Source organism: Talpa occidentalis, unplaced genomic scaffold, assembly GCF_014898055.3.
Source record: "Talpa occidentalis isolate TD23 unplaced genomic scaffold, MPIMG_talOcc4v2.1 talOcc4.13, whole genome shotgun sequence".
NCBI classification, from domain to species: Eukaryota; Metazoa; Chordata; class Mammalia; order Eulipotyphla; family Talpidae; genus Talpa; species Talpa occidentalis.
Genome location: NW_023601322.1, coordinates 9442492 through 9464283, shown reverse-complemented (window position 1 = coordinate 9464283; position 21792 = coordinate 9442492). Strand labels below are relative to the sequence as shown.

At 36.5% G+C, this 21792-nt stretch overlaps 1 protein-coding gene across 4 annotated transcripts in view; it reads right to left on the bottom strand.

Moving 5' to 3' along the window:
- The window catches only part of PIGN (phosphatidylinositol glycan anchor biosynthesis class N), a 93441-nt gene that overhangs the window by 59132 nt on the left and 12517 nt on the right, over positions 1 to 21792 (bottom strand). For all 4 annotated transcript variants that reach the window (XM_054694000.1, XM_054693999.1, XM_054694002.1 and 1 more), the window contains exons 10-15: positions 19918 to 19958; positions 16819 to 16878; positions 15605 to 15697; positions 14831 to 14886; positions 3054 to 3132; positions 1954 to 2136 (exon numbers count right to left, since the gene is read on the bottom strand). In XM_054694000.1, coding sequence (XP_054549975.1) covers positions 1954 to 2136; positions 3054 to 3132; positions 14831 to 14886; positions 15605 to 15697; positions 16819 to 16878; positions 19918 to 19958 — 512 coding nt within the window. The remainder of the gene's footprint in view (positions 1 to 1953; positions 2137 to 3053; positions 3133 to 14830; positions 14887 to 15604; positions 15698 to 16818; positions 16879 to 19917; positions 19959 to 21792) is intronic.

Genomic DNA, 21792 nt, shown 5'->3' with positions numbered 1-21792 from the left:
AGGTTATAGTCCCCAGTTATTCAATCAAATGCTAATCTAGATGCTCCAAAAGTATTTTGTAGATGTAATCAAAGTCCACAATCGGTAGGCTTTACGTAGGAGAGAGGATCCTAATAATGTGACTGGGCCTGATTCAAGCAGTCAAAAGACTTTAAAGAACAGTTCTTAGGAGACTAAGAACACCTGTCTGCAAGTTCCAATGTGTCCTTGATGACCTAACCTATGGATTTAGAATCTGCCTAATTGGCCCCCACAATCATATAAGCCAACTCTTACATTAAATCTCTTAATATCCTATTGGTTTTGTTCCTCTGGTTTAAGTCTAGCCAACTCATCACCATAATAAAGTGAAACTCTCAGCAGTTGATGCCTTTGATTACTTTGATTTAATCTACAGTCAATATTATCTCTCATTCGATCCTTGAACAAACCTCCCAAATTGAACTATTTATTTTGAAGGCAGCATGGTGTAGAAAGAGCATGAATTTAAGTTTTAGAAAATGTTAGTTCTGTCATTTAATTCTGGTGGGTCCTTGAAGAAAACATATATCTCTCTGAGTTCAAATTCTCCATCCATTTGATGAAAATCATAACCAAATTTAAGGTAGTGGTAAGTTGAACTGAACAATGCATGTAAAATTCCCAGGAGAGTCTTGGAATAGTGGTGCTCAATAAATATTACTTATCCTGGTATTATAATACATTTTCCAATTCCATTGCTGTTTATATTATTCATTTTACTTTAATTCTCATCCTCTTCCTATATAGTCTATTAAGTTTCCACCAAGACTTATCTTTTCCTGTTATATCACTTTAACTCAAGTGAACTCTCCTTGATTTGAAACATGAATCTTTGTATCACAAACATATTAACATATATTTATGTTGTTACACTCTAAAGCTGTCTTTTGTAGTGTAATATAGTGGCTTATATTTGACAAGGTGGTTATGTTATGCTTCAGTTTTCTCTTTTGTAAAGAGAAATTACAATATCTACTTCCAGTACTATTATGAGATTAAAACAGCAAAATAAATTCCAAGAACACAGCAGAATGCCTAGATATATCCATTGCTGAACACAGTTGTATTTGTCTTTTTTCTTAACATCTAAGAAGTTATTCCTATTCAAGTCAATTTCATATACATTCAATTAATGAAAATTATCGGGGAAATTATTTATGATGCATTAAAGCACTATAAAATAGGAATAAACATAGCTGTTCTTCCTTCCATTACAGAAAAATCAAATGTAAAACTGGAGAAAGTTACCACTGGAAAGGTCTGCAAACTGTTATTCTTAATAATACACCATCTGATATATTGCTTTTTTAGAGGACCTGGACATGATAATAATCAGTTGAGAGAAAGAAGTAAAGGAAATGGAAGTAGCATATTCTCCCTGGTACATGATAGCTAGCAGTATATTTTTAAAAGAGTAAAGTGTTGTAATGTAGGAGAAACAGATATATATTGTTTTGTTCTCCCAGTTATATGAAATATTATTAAAGCTAGCTTTGTGAGGGTTTTTTCTGCATTGAAAGTATACTAAATTAGATACCAATTCTTAAAATGAGAATAGAAAGTTCTGGAAAGTGTATTTAAAAATTTCAGAAAGTTAAAAAAAGGAAGAATAGTGCTAGAAATACATATACATTATTTTAAAAGAAATATTTTGAATAATTGATTTTTAGCACTTTCCAATCCCTCAATTTTCACTGTCAGATAAAGTTTAACATATTGACATATTGTTTTGAAGTAGTTTTCAAGCCACCTGTATTAGAAAGATATAGAATACTTACAACATGCTCAATGATTATTAAAAAAAAAGAAAACCAACACAGTCAATGCCATAGGAGAATTTAAATTATACAACTATGTTTATAGCCCTTTTAAATTATAGGACTAGTTATTTTATACCTTCCTCTGAATCTTCATTATATTTTTTGAACATACCTTAATTTCTTTACTAACACATCTGGTGAGGTTGGAATGAAATTTGATGATCAGCAGAGACACATATGACGTCCACCCCACAAAACCAAGAACAACATTGATGCCCAAAAAGAATCTGTCATAAGTATGATAATAGGATAATCCTTTTAGTGCAAGATGAATCAGCTCCTTGCAAAGCGAGACCTAGGGGGAAAGAAAAATGTAACTTGCCACATAGAAAGAATAAGTAAACCTAAGTTTCAGAGAAAGCAAGTGTATTAAAATTAGAATAACTGTAGATGATGGACCAAGAATAGATTTTATTTGTTACAAGATTTTCTTGAAAGTACAAAAATTCCTGAATACAATAAATTTTACAACTTGATAAGAACATTTTAAATGCAAACTATCAAAAAAAAAGCAAACTATCCATGATATGTGTAGTGTTTTAAAATAATTCATTTTGTGGAAATAATCTTCATAGGATACAAGAAAGAAAGACATGAAGACGCTCTAAAATAGGTACCAAATATGAAGATGTCCATATATCATATCAGATCACCCAAATAAATTAAAAATATTAAAATAGCTTAATACTCTAGAGGGTAAAAAATAGCTTATCATCTTAAAACCATAACAAAAATTAGCATTAGAAATGCATGGTATGAGTTAGACATTTTAGAAACTGAAAATAGAATTCTTTTCTATTTTAAAATTATATGACCATTTAACATTGACAAAATGAATGAGAGAAATAGTGGGAAGGAGTTTGGAAGAGTCAAAGTTTCGATATGAATCATTAGACTTCTGACTGTGTGTTGATAATTTCAAATGTACAAATATGCCATACTCTAAAATATTAAGCAGAAAGGTGACAGAAACTTGGAATAGACTCATTATAAAAATGGCAATTGTTAATTTCCAATGCTAACCTAAGAGGTTTACCTATAATATTAGCTGAAATAAGAGAAGTATGTCCATATCTAAAGCAGCAACTAAGCTTCTTGAAGATTAACGAAAGCTTCCTGAGGTGTCCATTTTGCCCCCCATTATTACATCACATCCTTCCCTATACCTGAAATGATGATCAGGTATTTATATATACAAGTTTGCATACTTACTGCTTCATCATACTTTTTCTGCTTAATATAAGATCTTGCATTTCTTAAAATGTTGAGTTGTTTAGACTCAGACAGCAACCTACAAAAGAAAGAGGTTAAATTTTAATTGTTTTCTCATTTCAATTATATATATATATATATCAATCTCATATCAATTATATATATATATACAAAACAAAACAACAAACGAAAGAAGCCCGTAGCTAATTGTATTATTGCTGATTATCTGAACTTTTCCAAGAAACAGCTTGTAGTTGTTTCGTTTTCTCCACTCAAAGTTTTTAATGCCAGTCGATACTCATGAGAGTCATACAATCCACTTTCACGAAATGCAATACTCTACAAAGAAATTATAATTAAAACAATGTAATTAACAGAATAGCAAATACATGGTTGAATCCTACTGCTGAGTTCCCCACACTCATGGCAGATAGGGCAGATCCATGATGGTGCTCTGTACCTTGAGCCAGAGAAGACCTGAGAATTCTCCTTATCAAAGAGCTCTAGGCAGAGCCTAACCAACACTCAAAGTTAGTGAACAATTTGAACTTGTTTGCCATTTGTATAGTAAACCATATATCTTTTTGGTTTCCAGTCTTCCATTTCTCCTTCCAGTATTTCCTGGCCTTGTTTTGCCACAGTAGAAATCTTTAACACACAACAACACACTTCTAATACCGCATAAGCCATATACACGTGTGTGTGTGTGTGTATCACTCTTTTTTTACTTGTTTCTAGCAGTCTCTAAAGAGATGACTGAGGCTTTTAGGAAGTAAATCTTTTAATTGTTATTAATATGGATGTGGTCGTTGAGTTCTTTAACAGTCTAGATAAATTCTGTCTAGAAAATGCACATAATCTATATTTCAGAAAACTTATGAACCCCAAAAGCTCATCCATGATCCCTTTAGTGTTTACAGAACCCCTGATTAAGAATCTGTGAGTACTCCAAGACCTCCCAAATCTTTCAACTCAGAGGAATTCAATCATTATTTCAGACTGCAGGAAAACTCCCATCCCTGGATTCACCGAGATTTGGGCGGAAAAGGCATTAGGGAAGCAAGAACTCAAGAAAGAAAAACAAGTTACTTCAAAATGTTGCTATGACCCAGTTACCTGTCTTTCAAACACCTGATATTATATAAAGATTTCCTGAAAGTCTAGAAATGAAAGCACTGAGCCAAAGCCACAGGAATTCTTTGAAGGCTATATCTAAGCTGAATTTTTCACACCCTCCTAGTTGAAATCCCTCTCCTTTCTCTGGTGCAGCACTAAACGCCCTAAAATACTCACCATGCCTTCTAAATTACTTGAAGCTTGTATATTTCATCAATTCTAGATCTCCTAGACTAGTGATAATCATCTCTTCTTCTACCTTATTGCCCATTATCCCAAATGCATATTTAGGACATATGAGTATAAAATTGAAACAGGAATGATGCAGTGATAAAAGGACATGTCTCTCTTCCTGTCCCACCAGACCCTCTAGATTTAACAACCTTGCTTTCTTACAATCCAGGGAAAGAAGAAACGTCCCTAAGAAGATAGCATCGAAGTTGCTGACTACCAAGTGATAGCAAAGCAAGCTGGCACCAATCTGAATCTCCCCCCAAATCTCCAGATGCCTGCATCACAAGGATAGCCATGCTAACTCTTACCTACTTCCCCCCTTCTACTCCCTTGTAATTCTGGATGAATACCCTACCCTCTGCCAAAGAGCGGGTTGATCATCTTTCAGACGTGGGTCTGCTGCCCTCCTCAACTTGTGGACAAATTAAACTACTTTCCTTCTCCTCAAACTGTTTACTTTTACTGGCTGGGGAAACCAAGATGGGCATTCACTAATCAGACTAGTTAGGGTTCCACTCCAGCCCCAACATTTACTAATTCTATTATTTGGAGGAAGTTTCTGCTCCAGTTTCCTCATGTGTAAATTGAGATAACAATAGTTCCAACCAGATAGGGCTGTTTTAAGAATTATTTTTATTTTTTATTATTTTTTTTATTTATGTAAGAGTTGGGGTACAGGCCAGAGGCACAGGAGGGTGAGAGGATTCACCAGAGACAGAGTGGGGAATAGAACAGGTGGATCCACTGAAATAAACTGCTGAGGGGGAGCAGTGGGCATGACAGGAGAGGTCTGTCGCGCTATGTGGGTCTCTCCCTGGCCAGTCGGGAATCAAATCCATTGCAGAGGCTACGGGCAGCTTCACAGCGTTGTGCTCAACCCGCTGCACCACCGGGGAGGCCCTGTCTTAAAAGGGCTAGTATATGTGAATTCCTTGAACAGTGCCTGACATACTCTACGCATGTAATAAATGTGAGCAGGTCTTGTGAGGACGGTAGGTAATGAAGCAAGACCTCAAGGCTTGCTGTAGTCGCTTCAACAGTCTTCCAGCTGGCTTTCTGCCTCCTGTTTTCCCTCCTTCCACACCTTGTAATGCTAATGCCAAGTGAGCACATGATTTTTTCCTGAACTGCTCCTCCCTTCCCCTTCTCAGAAAATGGCATCTCCATTTAGCCAAATCAAATGTCCCGAACTCAACTTACTGTTGTGCCCAAGAGCAGCAGACTCGGCGAGCATAGCCTCCAAGAATCCAAAGACAGCTGATGCAAATGCAAAAGGGAGTTTATTACGGGCTCGAGACCGGGCCCTCGACACGCACCGATGCAACGGCAGAGGTCGAGAGCCCCGAACAGAGGAAGCAGGGGTATCTTATAGGGTCGCGAGTGACGCGAACTTTGCAAGAAGCTGGCAATTACTCATTGGCTGCTACAAAGGCATTTTGGTGCGCACGGTTAGTTTCAAACTGATTGGACGGTTAGAGATGCTGTCCCATTTATGGATAGGACTGCCCTCATTGGCGGCTGGGGTGGTCTGCTTTTTCGTCACCAAGTGGAGTGAGGGTTGTGACTGCTGAAACTATCTCCGGAATGCGGCTGGACAAGGACTAACATAGCAAGGTGGAGGATATACAAAATGGCGAAACCTCGGCTAAGCTTGGTTCCACACTTACCTTTGTGCTAAACCAGTCTTATTTAGGATAGGAAGGCTTTATAAAATCTGGTTGGTATTTTACAATATCGCAATGAAAAATACAAAAAATAAGTAGAAAATTACACAGAAAAATATATTAATAACTATAAAAATCCTCATTAAATTTTCTGACTCTTGGTTCAGAAGACTTATTTTTAATGAAAAGTCAAAAAAAATTTCATAACATCTATAGTTGTTCCTGAATTTTAAAATATCACATGTAAAAAGAACTACACATAAAAAAATCACTATACAGTGTAACACATTAGAACAAAAAGTGTAAAATTTCAAATTTCAAACTTGAGGGAGGGGGAAATCTGAATTTTTTTCTCCCCTTCTATTGGACACTTGCAAAGGCTAAGACAAACTGAAGACTTCTAGAAAAGCTGAGGTTTGGCTGTGATAAAAGAGTATAAACAAAGAAATGGCTGGAGGCCAGCCAGGAGGAGGGCCAAAGACACTCCTAAGTGATCAGATCACAAAGCCAGAAATATAATTAAAACCACCAAGCTACAGGGGGTACTTTACATTTAAACAAGGAACTTTAGAACAGATGGGGTCCATAAGAGCTCACCAGGAGGGAAAAGTACTCAACTCAGGAATCCTTGCCTAGTCCTTAGAGAACACAGCTTAAACTCAGGGTATAACTGGAGCCTCACATGGGACAGCTGAGATTTGAAAAATAAGAGAGAGAGAAAAGAAAGAGTAAAAGAGTTCATGTAGGTCAATATAAGGAAAAGAGCCTCTTTTGTTTTTGTATTACCAAAGTGGGTTTTGAATCATTAATATAAAACAATGTATTCTATATACTCCATGATTTCTAGAAGCTATATTTCATTATCTTGCCTGGATCTACTATCCCCTGTGCCATAATTCATGCTTTAATAGATTTTAACATGAAAAAGCATAAAGCAAAAGAACTATTACATTTCTTTTATGTGGATTTAAAAGAGAGGTTTGCAGATCTGTCCCACTCAGTGCAAAGTAACCGTCAAAGGACAATTCAGAAACAAGTTGATGGGCTTTTCTCTTAGCTTCCCCCCATACTTGCTCCCCACTGCCTCATCCCCTAGCTTCCTTGCAGGCAGCCTCTGGAGCCTGCTCACACTAACTCCCCAGAGGCAATGGTGCACAGGTCTTGTCATTTCCTAGGTAGCTTGAAATTGATAAACGCTACTAATCAACACACCCCCCCCCACCGAATCCGAGTCCTCTTACCAGCATATCACTGCAATACTTTCCTACTTTATGTCCCACATTCTTTTTTTTTTTAAGATTTATTTTTATTTATTTATGCACACAAGAACTGGGGTATAGGCCAGAGGTTGGGGGAGGGGGGTGGCGCACAGGGTGTGGGTGAGAGGATTCACCAGAGGCAGAGTAGGGAGCAGAGCAGGCAGATCTACTGAAATACACTGCGGAGGGGAGAAGCAGGAGAGGTCTGCTGTGCCGTGTGGGTAGCTCCTTGGCTGGAGATGGAACTCATGCTGCAGTGGCTGGTGATAGCTTCATAGTGCTGAGACTTTGGCTCCTGTGCCACCAGGGATGTCCCAGTGTCCCACATTCTTACCTACACATTCATTCTGTATGATCCACTCTAGTCCACAGCAATTAATGCCAACTTAATGAGAACAGCTTTGTGAGTTTTTACTACCTCAGAAGGGTGCTAAGCTTAAGACTTAAGTTTCCATCTTACATTTCTCTCTGAGGCAGCAACAAGAAATACAAATACCTTCTTCCCAGCACTGTTTTCGCTGGAGTTGTCTTGTCAACCTTCTCTAGCTCCTATAAATTTATATCTCTCATTATTGGGCTCTTTGTGTTCTGATGAAAACATATTGTGATTCATTAACACAAGTATCACAATGCACTATTCCTTATCGTACTATCATAATTTTATAATATTTAATATAGTATTACATATAATACTATTGTATTGTGTTAGTCTTTATTCCCACCAGCATAGGCATTATGTCGGTCTCATCTCCAACACCCAATACAGCGCCTGGCACACACACATTAACTTACACTGGGTAAGTTAATGAAGAATTATAGGGAATTTCTCTGCAGTGGCGAAATGATGACAAAAGTGAACTATTACCTTCTGTTGAAGGCTGTAATGTGTCCCCCACAAAAAAATCTGTTAAAGTCCTTAACCTCTGGTATCTATGATTGAGACCTTATTTTAAAATGGGGTCTTTGTATATATAACCAAGTTAAGATGAGTTACATATCTCAGATATATCAGGTGGGCCCTAAATCTAATAACTGCTATTATAAAAGGACAAGATTTGCAGAAAGACACAGAGGACAGAAGACTAAGTAATCAGAGACTGGAATGATATAGCTACAGTCAAGGGTCACAAGGATTTGTAACAGGGGGGTCTCCAGGAAAAGGGGAGGTTCCAGATACCCTGCCTCACCCAAGGGAGGGTAGACCTGAGCAGGGTGAAGAAGAGGCTGGAGAGGAGCCTGGAGAAGGAAGGAAGCAGGACAGAAGGATGGATGGCCAGAAGGAGACCAGGAGGAGGCACATGGAGCAGACAGACATGTGAAGAACCTGTGCTTGCTTCTTGGTCCTGGATTGGTTGAAACAGACGTGGGTGAGTGACCCTGTGGGGAGGTTAACAATGGCAGCGTTTACCTTCATTTTGCTCCTTCTGTCTCAGACATGCTGGGCCCCGTGTGCCCCTGTCCTATCAGTTCCCACTAGGAGATGCCTTAGATTTACGGCAGGCTTTCAGGCCTCAGTGGTCCTGCTGTGAGCAACCCTGTTTGGCTGGACATTTGCCCACGAGGGGATGGGTAACTTCAGGTGCTTGATTTAGAATCTATATTCTTTGTCTTTTGCTTGTTGCACACTAATTGTATTAAAGTTCCTTTCCATTAATGGTCTTGTGCACTAGGGTATGTTTGTCTTGATGAAGCAGATGGCAGAACCTATTTAGAGGAGGCAGGTTTAGGGGTTCAGGGGTGCCCCCTCCCTGAATTGACTGACTTCAGGTAACCAACAGAAGCTATGGAAAAGCTAGGAAAAGGCAAGGAAGTCTTTGGAGGGTGATCACCTTGATGACACCTCAATTTTGGACTTTTAGCCTCTTGAATATGAAGGAATAAATTTCTGTTGTGTTAAAACATGCAGGATACAGTAATTTGTGAAGGTGGCCCTAGGGAACTAATACACCTTCCTAGTACCTGCCCAAATGCAGGCTGCTCAACAACAAAATGATGTTAAAGTTTCTACATTGTTAGTTTCACCCTTAATCTCTGTATGATTACAGATATGAATAGAGTACTATTTGAATAACAATATGCTTGAACACATTTCTACATTGTAATTTGTATGGAAAATTTTCATTGACTAAATCTTTTATATTGAAAACATTAAATTTTAAAAGAATCTGCTAGCACATGTTAAGCTTAAGTAAAAAGAGAAGTACTAACTGTGCACATTCCTTTGCTGTGATTGCTATTATCCCTTCTTTTGAAAATAATTTTCTGAAGAAAGTAAATCATGTTTTAGAATTACCAAGAATTTTATGGGCCTCCCCTGGTGGCGCAGTGGTTGAGCCCTGGGCTGCGAAGCTGCCCACAGTCTCTGCAGCGCCGGTTCAATCCCCGGCCGCTGGTGAGGGTCCCACATGGAGCGCAGACCTCTCCTGCCACCCGCTGCTCCGCTCAGCACTGTATTTCATCTGTCTGTCTGTTCTGTTCCCCCCTCTGGCTCTGGTGAATTCTCTCACCCTCCCACGCTTCTGACTGTACCCAGTGCTTGTATAAATAAATAAATAAATCTTTAAAAAAAATGCTAAAAAAAAAAAAAAGAATTTTATCATCAAATATTCAGGGTAAATTAGTGTTTTGGAGGACAAAATCTCCTTAAAATGCAGCTCTGAAATACTGTATTCAGATTTTCATTTTAAGACTATTTCACTTGCATTTACACATATTTTAGAGAAAGTTAGTGATATCTAGGCCATTCACTTTATAATATATACTTAGATTAAAGGGGAAAATGTTTCAAGATAAATAAAAGGAAAGCAGGATAAAAAAATTACTTCTAGAATAATTTGCATTCCTTCAGACTTATCAATGGTGTAGAATTTTATCGTTCATGTCATAACTGAGTAAACAAATATTTTCCTGCATATATATGTGATGTTATTTTTTTAAAAGAAGAATTTCAGTTCTAAAGCAGTAAATTATATTTCTTGTAATTAGTATATCAGATAGGTGAAGTAGCAGAAAGATTCACATTAAAATATGTGTTTAAATTTGATGTAAGGGAGGAATTTTAATATATACCAGACTAAACTAATCAATACACTAAAATGAACCAAAATATGTATGTCATTTTAGTATAAAATAGATTAAAATATTTTATAAAATTTAAGTTTAACCTGACTTCAAATAGTGATTTTAAAATAACAGATGTTTTAGTTTTTTGTTGGGTTTTTTTTTTTTTTTGGAGAGGTATATCTCCTTTCAATTTTTCCCTAAACTGACTCTTTAAAAACCTTTTTTTAATCTATTTCATTGGCTCTTTACTTTCTTTGGCTTCTAGAATATACACTTTTCAAATACAGAGTTTTTCATCCTCTGTAATGTACTTTCTCCAATATAGTCAAACCATTTATGCTTCTCCTAGTCATGTAGCTCCACCTGCTGGTCATCCTTTGGCATACTATCAGGGCCCAATGGACCAAATTTTAGCTTTACCTCTTAGCAATTCTAACATGAAATATCAGAAGAGATATTTCATGATTTTTGCTATTTCTTAGATGTTTTCAAAATATCAAAGATAAGATTTACTTATATTTTAAAGGTTAGGATAAAACAGGGCATGCAATTAGCTAGACAATTTTACAAGTCTAAGATTATGCAGGATCTTGGCATTCTTCTTCCTTTATCTCAAAACATTCATTATTTCATCACCCTAGGAATTATTTCATTATTCATCAGTTAGTCATGCTAGAAAAGACTAAAGAAAAAAATGGAATAATGGTAGAGAAACAGACTGTGATCTAGTGATGTCGGTAAAATGGATCATGTAAGTAAAATCTCGACTATGAATTTTCAGATGTCAATATTCACAAGATAAATTTTCTCAATTTAAGAACTTATGAGTGAACAAAGCAGTTCTAAGCACTAGAGGAAATATGGCACTTAGTCAACAGAGACAGACTTCATTGCACAATAGTTTATAAGAATCTGGGCTGTTTTGCAAAAAGGATACGTGACACAGTATTCTTTCACCTTTTACATATTTATGTGCCAATATTTACTTGATATAAATTCTAATGGAAAATGCTAAAATTCACATGTATGTATAACTGTGATTAAAAGAAAAGAGATGGTATAAAAATGAAAAAAAATTCATTGGATTAGAGAAATAAAAATGAAACAGTCCATTATACTCAGATGGTAAATGGTGATAATTGTTTCTCCTGGTATACTGAACATTAAACTGTTGTAACAAGAGCTAAAATTTAGTCAATGCCTCCAAGTATAATTATTTCTAAATAGCTGAAAGGAGAAATAAATTTTTTATGGGTAAAAGTAAATACTCTTTTAAAAATAATTAAACACAATTTAAACCACTCATTTGGAGATCCCCAATGACAGAAATAATTTTCAATTTAGTAGCCCACTTGGTTTAGGTGTCTTATATAATTTAATGTACAAACAATTAATTAATAAGGTCTTAATATCTTCACTAGAGCACTCTGTCGAATGTACTGGTAGTGTCAATCTATATTTTTAATATTAATGATATCTTATTGTATTATAGTTGTGTATACTTTTCACTCACCAAGCAATAGTACAAATTTTCTCAAGTTTGTATAAGTATGGAAGTACATGCCTTATTCTAATTCACCGTATGGGCATTAAATCCTTAACGTAACATTAAGGTGACCACTGAAGTTGTTGCCACAATGATGAATAATACTGCAAGTATTTCTCTGAGTACATCTGATTTTGGAGCTGGGCTGTTTCAAACCCCAGTGCTGCTACTTAAGAGGCTAAAATCTAAGGAAATTGACTTAACTTTCTTGTACATTAGTTTCCTCATCTGTAAAACAGGAAAAATAGCTACTCAATTGTGTTGAGAAATAATTTATTTACTATGGAAGGGGGGGGTTTATTTAATACATGTGAAGAACTTAAAACAGTACTTTGTGAATACTGAACACTCAGTAAATGCTGGTTAGCTATTGCTTGTGAGGCAAATCTTTTCATAATTTATGAACCATTTGCATTTTTATCTTTGTGAATTTTCAGTTATCATTTGTCTATTTTTAAATATTGATATATAAGACTCTTTATAGCATCTATAAATAATTCTTGTTACATAATTAATAAATATTTTCTCTTAATCCGGTACTTATTTTACTTTCATGGTTTATTTTACTGAATGAAAGCATTTAATTTTTTTTTTAATTTACCTCCACCAGATCCTTAAAGAATTTCTTTTTTTTTTTTTTTTTAGATTTATTTATTTATCTATACAAGCACTGGGTACAGTCAGAAGCACAGGAAGGTGAGAGAATTCACCAGAGCCAGAGCGGGGAGCAGAACAGGCAGAAGGACGGAAGTACACTGCTGAGGGGAGCAGTGGGCATGGCAGGAGAGGTCTGTTGCACCATGTGGGACCTCGCCGGTGGCCGGGGATCGAACCGGCGCTGCAGAGGCTGCGGGCAGCTTCGCAGCCCAGCGCTCAACCACTGCACCACTGGGGAGGCCTTGAAAGCATTTAATTTTGATGTAATCAAATGATCCACTTTTTTCCTGTGACTAACATTTTCTTAATTACAGCCTTAACACTTACACTTATTTTTAAATATTTAATACTTTAATCAATGTGCTGTTTAGTTCTGTGAATGAGGTGAGGTAGGGGATCTAGCTATAATTTTTCCAAATGAATACCTAATGTTCCAAATATAATTCTTTCCTTCATTGACTTAAAATGTCATCTTTAATCATAATCAAAATCCCTTACAGTTTCTGTATTCTTTAATCTGTTTCTCAATCTACATGTACAGGCTCAACAATAGCACATTTGGTATAATTAAAACTCCTTTAAAATGTGTTTTACTATCCAGTAGAGCAAATCTCTTTATCTTGGTCTTTTTCTCAGTACCATTAATATCAGTTAAACTAGTCTTGAAAATTTATTTTTCCATATAAACTAGAATCATCATCTTGAGTTACAGTTAAAATTCTTTGGCTATTATGCTATATTTAGGTTGTGATCTGGAAAGGATTACAATTTTACAATGTTAAACATTACTATACAATGTTTTTTCATATCTTCTGTTACATCCTGAAGGAGAATTTTAGTTTTCTCCACAGGACAAATGAAAGAAGGTGGACAGTGTGTACTTGAACCCTTTGTAGAAGAGTTTTTGCCAGACCAGGCTTTCTAAAGATGATCTAAAGTTACTCTCATTTATTCACTTTCATTGTCCTGGGTATTTTCTGCACATCATGAATCAATAATATATCTCTCGTTCATTTATTTGTTTATTTTGTTATGGCCTGACTATACCACAATAGCATAAACAGATGGATATGATATACATATGGTATTAACTGGGACAAATCCCAACCAATAAAAACTTGGCTTATATTCTTTATAGCCAGATATTACAATCTTAGAAATAGTGACACTCCTCAAAGGTAATTTCTTTTGGTGTATTTATAATACAACAGTTAGGATAATTCATTTCAGATGATCAAAGTTTGCAAAATTCATGCCAGAAAAGACTAAAAAAAATAATTTGTTTTTACTCTCCTGGATACACACACACTCAGACATACACACATAAAATCACATTTTTCAGATGGCAATGCAATATTTAAGTCTTCTATATCAATGCTACCTAAGTTGAAAAAATAATTTCAATAAAGTCACTCAATCACATCCCTCACACTCATATTTCAAACAATTTCTGTTTATTTTGGCCAAGAGCAAAATTCTTCCTTATCAAACACAAATCGTTACTAATTCAGAATGAAGCCCCAGGAGGCTGCATAAACCTGCCCAAGCCACAATGTACAGTCAGGTTTGTGACTAGTTCCTGATTCAAGGAAACCACATCTTTCTGGAATTTGTGACAGCAAAATCTGCTGCTCACCAAAGGCAGTACTCCTCTCTGCCCACCCAGAGACTGTCAGTGTTTCCCAAAATTTCATCTTTAGCCATTTCTTGTCACTTTCCACACTCTCCTAGAACCTCCTACACGTGTAACCAGTTTCTACCACCATCTTTATGTTGATGTTTCCAAAATCTTCATAACCAATCTTCATCTCTATCTTGAGATTCAAGTTCCTAGTTCCAACCAATTAATTCATAACTTAAAACATAAGTTGAACTCAGTAACAATCACCCTTGCCTCTCAAATCAGCTCTTCTTTCATTCTGAAAGTCCTGATGTACCAGGATCTTCCCAATCAGCCAAGTCAAGAGTTCCCTCATCTTCTCAGCAGACCCGTCAAATCCTGTTGAATTCATCTCCTCAGTATTTTCATTATTGCTCTCTGCCCTCCATTTGTCCTACTAGTCATTCAAAGGCATCTAGCATTTGGTTCATTATTTACAAAAACAATAGAAGAGACTTTCTATTTGGAGTTTGCATAAAAGTACACAAAAATGACAAATTTCTATGTAACTATCCTGTCACCATCAAGCTCATTAAAAATTTTTCATACACGTTAATAAAAAAAGAATAGAGACTTACTGAAATGGTGTAAACAAAAATGGTAAAGTAACTTCTTTTTTCTGATTCATTTTCACCTGGAATCAATTATGAACATATTTTATTATATTATAAATGAGAAGAAAAAGTTAATTTTATTTTGAAATAAAAATATCTACTCTCTAAAGTGATTCTTCAGAGATGATTAACTACTTTGAAAATAAATGGAGTTTGTAATACTATATTATTTCATAAATATTTAAAGAAAACCATTACCATTCTCTCACAGTAAGTTGAGAGTTAAGTATATTAAGCTTGCAAAGTAACACACTGAAAGTAATTAACATACATTAAGCTTGCAAAGTAACATACTGAATGTAATTAAAATTTACTACTTTAACTCTTAGAAAACAAAATAAACCAAGCTGCATTAACAGAAGCAGCAGTAATAAAAGATTCAGTCACTTCTTTAAGTTCTTAATATATAAATTAATATGGAATGACAAGAAATGTTGCAATGTCTGTTATTCCTTCTATGACAAATTCTAATCAATAAAGACTTGGTTTGTATCTTCACTGGCACATAAGGTAGTCTTAGAACTAGGGACATTCCTCAAAGATAATTCTTCATCCTCAAACTGCTTCATGGAAACTGCACCTCAGAAATGTAAAACTTTATGACACTAGTCAAATACCAAATTCAAAGATAATAAATTGTATAAAATCATTTCTTAAAACACAATATCAAATATTTTTACTTAACACATGATATTTTTGAATTGTCGTATATCCATTTTTGTGTGTGCCTTGTTTTACCTTGAACTGTTCAAGAATTTGTACTGCATTTGTAAACATGCTCTCTGCTTTGAAGAAATCAGTGTTGTTAAGATAATTCACAGGAAGGGTTCCCTGGAAATAATAAAATGGCTTAATGTTAGTATTAACAAAGCTCAATTATTCTTTTAAAACAAACAGTCTTGCAAAGGAAAAACAAGGAAGATAAGTCATATGGACAAATAGATTACTGGAATGATTACATTAAAAATTCTATTAAAATCTTAAATAAAAGATGTTCTATTACTTTTCTCACAAAAGTAGTTACAATAAAATAAATAAAGCCAAAGAGATTCATTAAGTTCAATAAGCCTAATATTTATTTCAAGATTTCTCTGTACTGGGCTGTGAACCAATGGCTCTATGCATGCAAAACAATCACTATGGGGGGTTACAGCCAGCATACTTAAAAAGAAAAAAAGAAATATAATAAAAAATATGAGATTATACTGTATAAATGAGTTTAAATTGTTTAATAAAACTTGTTTCAGTTATACACACACACACAAACACACACACTTACAACTATAAGCGTCACATTGTTTGCTCAAGTCCTAAAATAGATGACTTTTTTTTTAAGTAAGTTTAATTTAAACAGTTGAAAAGAGGGCTCACTGGGAAGGATATTTGTTTGCTTTTTGACTCCTCCGTACCAGGTTCCCATTCTTAACAGCATTGCCCTCAGTCTCCCCACTGAACACAGCACAGGGATTCTCTGATGGGGTCCTGCCCTCCCCACTCCAATATATGTGCTGGAAGTCAACTCTTAGTCAAGACACAGTGTACGGTTACTCTCCCTGGTGTTGGCACCCTGAGTAGGCAGGCCCAGCTGTGAGAACATGGTTTGGTTCCTTCTTCTGAGTCTCTGGAGTTCTCTGATTCCTGCCTTTGATTTAGCAAACCACCAATATCTTGCAATCACAAGTTATTTACACATCTTCATCACTTAAAAGTAAGCTGCAAAGCTAAGAATCTATGTATATTTCAGAAAATAAAAAAATTATAAAGAAATACTATTAGGCTTATTATGTTCCATGTTATAGATTATAATATATACACAATATAGTACATAGCTGCAAAGTATATAAGGAATTATAGTTTTAAATGTAATCAAAGATTATTCAGAAACATAAAAATAAATTTACTGCACGAGAATCTTTTATTCTGAGATCTGATAATAAAACTGTATTCCTTACCACTGAGTTAAGGGGGAAGGCAATTCCGATAAGAGAAGCCATCAATGGTGCAATGTCAGCCTACAAACAAAAAAACTTCATTTCTACAAAGTCTACAGACATCAACAAATACACAAAAGAATTTCATGCAAATATATTTTGGAATTAACCATGGTCTTCATTATAATCCATTTTCTTCAAATCTTTATTGATAATGATCTCTAAAAATGTCATTTAAAACAGGTACATGAATTCATTAAAAAATTTTTTTTTGAAAAGCAGCCACTAACAGCCCCTGGTAGGGTTTAGCTAGAAAAATGTAAATATTAATTAAAGAAAGATATAAAGCAGGCAAGAAGCTCTGTAGACACAAGACCCCAAATACTGCTTTGGATGGCTCCCCATCAATTCATCTTTCCAGGAGAGTTGTTCTTGTTGGCTTGGCTTCTCCCCGCTCCCTGGACTGGGTGCAGCCCGAGGGGCACCCATGGCTAGCACAGCCCGGAATGGGCTTTGCCTGCCCCTCTGCTTTGGGGAGCTCCCTCAGGCGCTTCTCTGGTCCCAGCCCCTCCCTGCGCCCTTCCCCCCACCTCCATTTCTCCTCTCCCCATTGCCCCTCAGCCCACTTGAACTTGACCCTTTGCCACCCCACAGACGGCTTTCACTAAGATAGTATCTTTCATTTTCCTAAACCTCATTGACAGCTTTCTCAGTCCTAATAATTTTTTCAAGCAGCAAAGTGCTTGGATATCAGAATGCCAGTTTCAAATCCTTGCCAGCAATTTCTGAGACCTTGGGCAGGTTATTAACCTCTTCAATGCTTCAGTTTCCTTATCAGTTAAAAAATAAACAAAAATTTCCCCCTTACGGAGTTACAGCAGGATTAAGTGAGATTTCAGTGGCTAAAAAGTACCTGGCGCGTGCTAATCCTGCCAGGACCAGTGGCTACCAAGCGCTGCTGTGGCTGCTCAGTGGGCCTCGCAGAGAACTGTGTGGCCCACTCCCTCGTGCCTCTGTGACACCACACTCAACTGAGAGTATTCTTACTATGAGGCTGCTTTCCAGGTATTTTCTCTAGTCTCCCCCATTTAAAGTTGGAGCTTGGTCCCAGTTCTCAATCCTTCATACATCTTACCATCTGGATCCTTGGTAAGTACTATGCCAGGGAAAACTGGAAAACCCCAAAGACCTCCTAATCACCTTCTCTCCTTCCCCTGGAGTCTACTGTTGACCTTCTCTAGTCTGTTCTCCATTGTGCATCCAGAGAAATCCGTTCACAATAAATAAAAGATCATGTCACTCTCCAGGCTTCGAACACTTTAAGGGCTTCCCCAAGAATAAGTCCAGAATGCCCATAATGCCCTGCAAGAGTGAGTGCCTCATATCACACCAGTCTCTGTTGCTCTGTACACCAGTTTCCCTCAAAATCCTTAAAAGTTGACATATATACCAGCTGTGCACATTTTGCTCCCTGTACCTGAAAAGCCTTTCTCCTATTGCCTTGGCTTGGTAACTTTACTCTTCAATCTCAGCCCAGCCCTCCATTTCTCAGGAAGCCTTTGCTGACTAGTCTATCTAATGCATCCACTCTCTGCTCTCTCTGGCTCCACAGGCCTCTTCTGTAGTATTATCATAGTTACATGATAACTATTTATATATGTAAATAGTTACATCTATTTATATAATAATTTGATTAGTATTTGTTCTCACCCTAAATTATAGCTTCCAGGACAGAGACTGTGTCTGCTTTTATTCACATTATATCCTTTACAGAGTGTTTAATATTATTTTAATGTTATGTTTATACAATGTTTAAACACACTGTAGAGGGCCTCCCCGGTGGCGCAGCGGTTGAGAACTGGGTTGCGAAGCTGCCCGCAGCCTATGCAGCGCCGGTTCGATCCCCGGCTGCTCCCCGGCCACCAGAGGAGGGTCCCGTATGGCGCGCAGACCTCTCCTGCCGCCCGCTGCTCCCCTCAGCAGTGTACTTCGTCAGTCTGCCTGTTCTGTTCCCCGCTCTGGCTCTGGTGAATTCTCTCACCCTCCCTTGCTTCTGACTGTACCCAGTGCTTGTATAAATAAATACAATAAATAAATAAATCTTTAAAAAAAAAATAAATAAATAAACACACTGTAGACATATAGCAATGTTAATGGAAGGAAGAAATAAATCAATTCTCATCTAATATAGATCTGAAGTGGGAATATTCAAAGAGCAAGAGCTGAATTTATATTCAGTTTTAGTTATAAGAAAAACATGGTCTTGTTTTATGATCTTCAAGTTATTCCTATCTCTTTTACAGTGATTTTTATAGCAAATTAATAAGCTGCTATTCTGATTTTATATATTTTCATTACACAGGTAGTACACATCCATCCTGACATTCTTCACATGCTAAGAAAGAACATGCTTCTGCAATCACAGGCCTGAAAATGAGATTCTCGACCTTGGTTTACCCACCACAGTAAAGAAGGTCAACTTGTGAGGTGACCTGGGGAAGGTACGATATTTCTACCACTTTGGAAGCTACCTACCAATGATATCAAGCCTTCTAAAAATAGTGCAGATGGCTGTTTACACAGCCTCATTTTACAGATGAAGTTATTAGTCTAACTGATTAGGTTGGTAATATATTTTGCTATAACATAAAGCTTCTGGCTGAGTAGTGTATATTCTTGTCACTTTTTTCCAACTGTATTTATAAGGATATGGAGTAGAATTAAAGATAAAATATGTGTTAATGAAAAAGAAATGGTCAGAAAGAAACCTATCGTGAGATTTTATTAGATTTGCACCTAATGCAATTAAGCAAGGCAACGATGACAAGAAATCCCAGAATTTTAACAGGCATGCAGATTTCAATTTACTTAATTATTTCATTAGCCAGTGTTATTTATAGGGAGTCTTCTCCTTTTAGTTTTACTTGCGGCTTTTTATATTTTGTAAAAATAATTAATTGGTTTAAATATTTGTACTAAGATCATTTCCTTTGGTAACTGAAATGTTTTAAAAAATCCTCACATCATTATTATCAATATATATTTCCAGTTTGTTTGGTTTTTTGATCTAGACCTCTTATAGGAGATAAGATTAAATTTGGACTTCATTAAAATGAATACCTGATTGACATCTTGCCTCTTCCAGTTCTCCAACTTCCATTCTGAAAGATGCAAAGCAAGAACTGATGTTAAGATTTAAAACAGAATGAAGCACCTCATTATTTTGATTGATCAGTGCTTAATGGAAAATGGGTAAGGAGTATTTTTTAGGTAATGAAATGCTCTGTAAAGCATACCCTGATAGTACCGGCAATTGCACAACCTTGTGAATACACTAAAAATCACTAAATTGTACATTTAAAACATAAATTTTCTGGTGTAAGAATTATATCTCAATTAAAAAGAATCTGGAAAAAAAATCTAAGGAAATGTTATTATACAAGCCAAAAAAAGAGTCTCCGACAGGGAGACTCTCTGGTGGTGTCAGGGTTAAGTCTTTGTGCTATCACCACTATGGCCTGAGTTCGATCACCAGCCAAGGAGCTGACCCACATGGCACAGAAGACCACTCCTGTCTCATCCACTGCTCCCCTCAACAGTGTATTTCAGTCAATCTGCTAGTTCTGCACCCCACTCTGTCTCTAGTGAATCCTCTCACACACACACCACCACCACCCCCCCAACCCTGCACCTCTGGCATACATTCCAGTTCTTCTATGCAAATATAAATGAATAAATTTTAAAAAAAGATTTAAAAAAATTGTTGCAAGACACATGTATCATTTAAAAAAAATGTCTCCCCTGGGCCTCCCTTGTGGCGCAGCAGCAGCCTCTGCAGCACCAGTTCGATCCCCAGCCACTGGGCAAGGGTCCCACGTGGCGCGCAGACCTCTCCTGCCGTCCGCTTCTCCCCTCAGCAGTGTATTTCATCGGTCTGCCTGCTCTGTTCCCCGCTCTGGCTCTGGTGAGTTCTCTCACCCTCCCGCGCTTCTGACTGTACCCAGTGCTTGTATAAATAAATAAATAAATCTTAAAAAAAAAAAAAAAGTCTCCTATGGTAGGAATACCTAATCAGGGCTATGAGTTCAGAATCCCTGGAAGTTTTAAAAAGATAAATTTGGGACCTCACTCAGATTCACAAAATCAAATAGCTAGTGCTAAGGCATGGAAATCTGTATTTTTTTACATTTATATCTTTAATAAGTGTTTGGATAAAAGCTAATTTGGAGTAAGGCATTTGAGAGGAATTTTGTCCAACTGGTGAAAACTCAAAAAAAAAACCTTTACCTTACAAAATACTCAGAATGCCAAGAAAAAAAAGAATTCCTTTTCTTCATAGAGTGAGAAGCAAATGAGGTTTGGGCAACACTCAGTCTTCCAAAATTCTAGATAGGACAAAATCTGTCCTGTTGTGAAACATCAGTTGTGACATATGTGTGATTTGTTTGACTCATAGTCATCATAGGTTAAGATTTGACTCGGGTTTCATCTAAATCCCAGTAACATTAAGACTTTACAAAAAGCAATACTATATGTAGTTTACACTTTCATAAGGTAAGTGAGGCTGTAAATTTCAAACTGAATGTTATAAACCAAATGATACGAAATTATACAAAAGTAATAGAAACAGGGGCCTCCCTGGTGGCGCAAGCAGTTAAGACACATCCTATGACTCTATCTGCAGCCACTGCAGCACAAGTTCGATCCCTGGCCAGGGAGGTGACCCACATGGCGCAGCAGACCTCTCCTGTCTCACCTGCTGCTGCCCTGAGCAGTGTATTTCAGTAGATCTGCCTGTTCTGCTTCCCACTCTGTCTCTGGTGAATCCTTTCACCCCCCACACCTCTGGCCTGTACCCCAGTTCATATATGCATAAATAAATAAATCTTGAAAAAAAAAAGTAATAAAAACAATAATGACACAAATATCAAAGTGAACACAACTTGAAAAAGGTTTTTTTATATTAAACTTTGCTTCTGGTTTTTACATGTTACA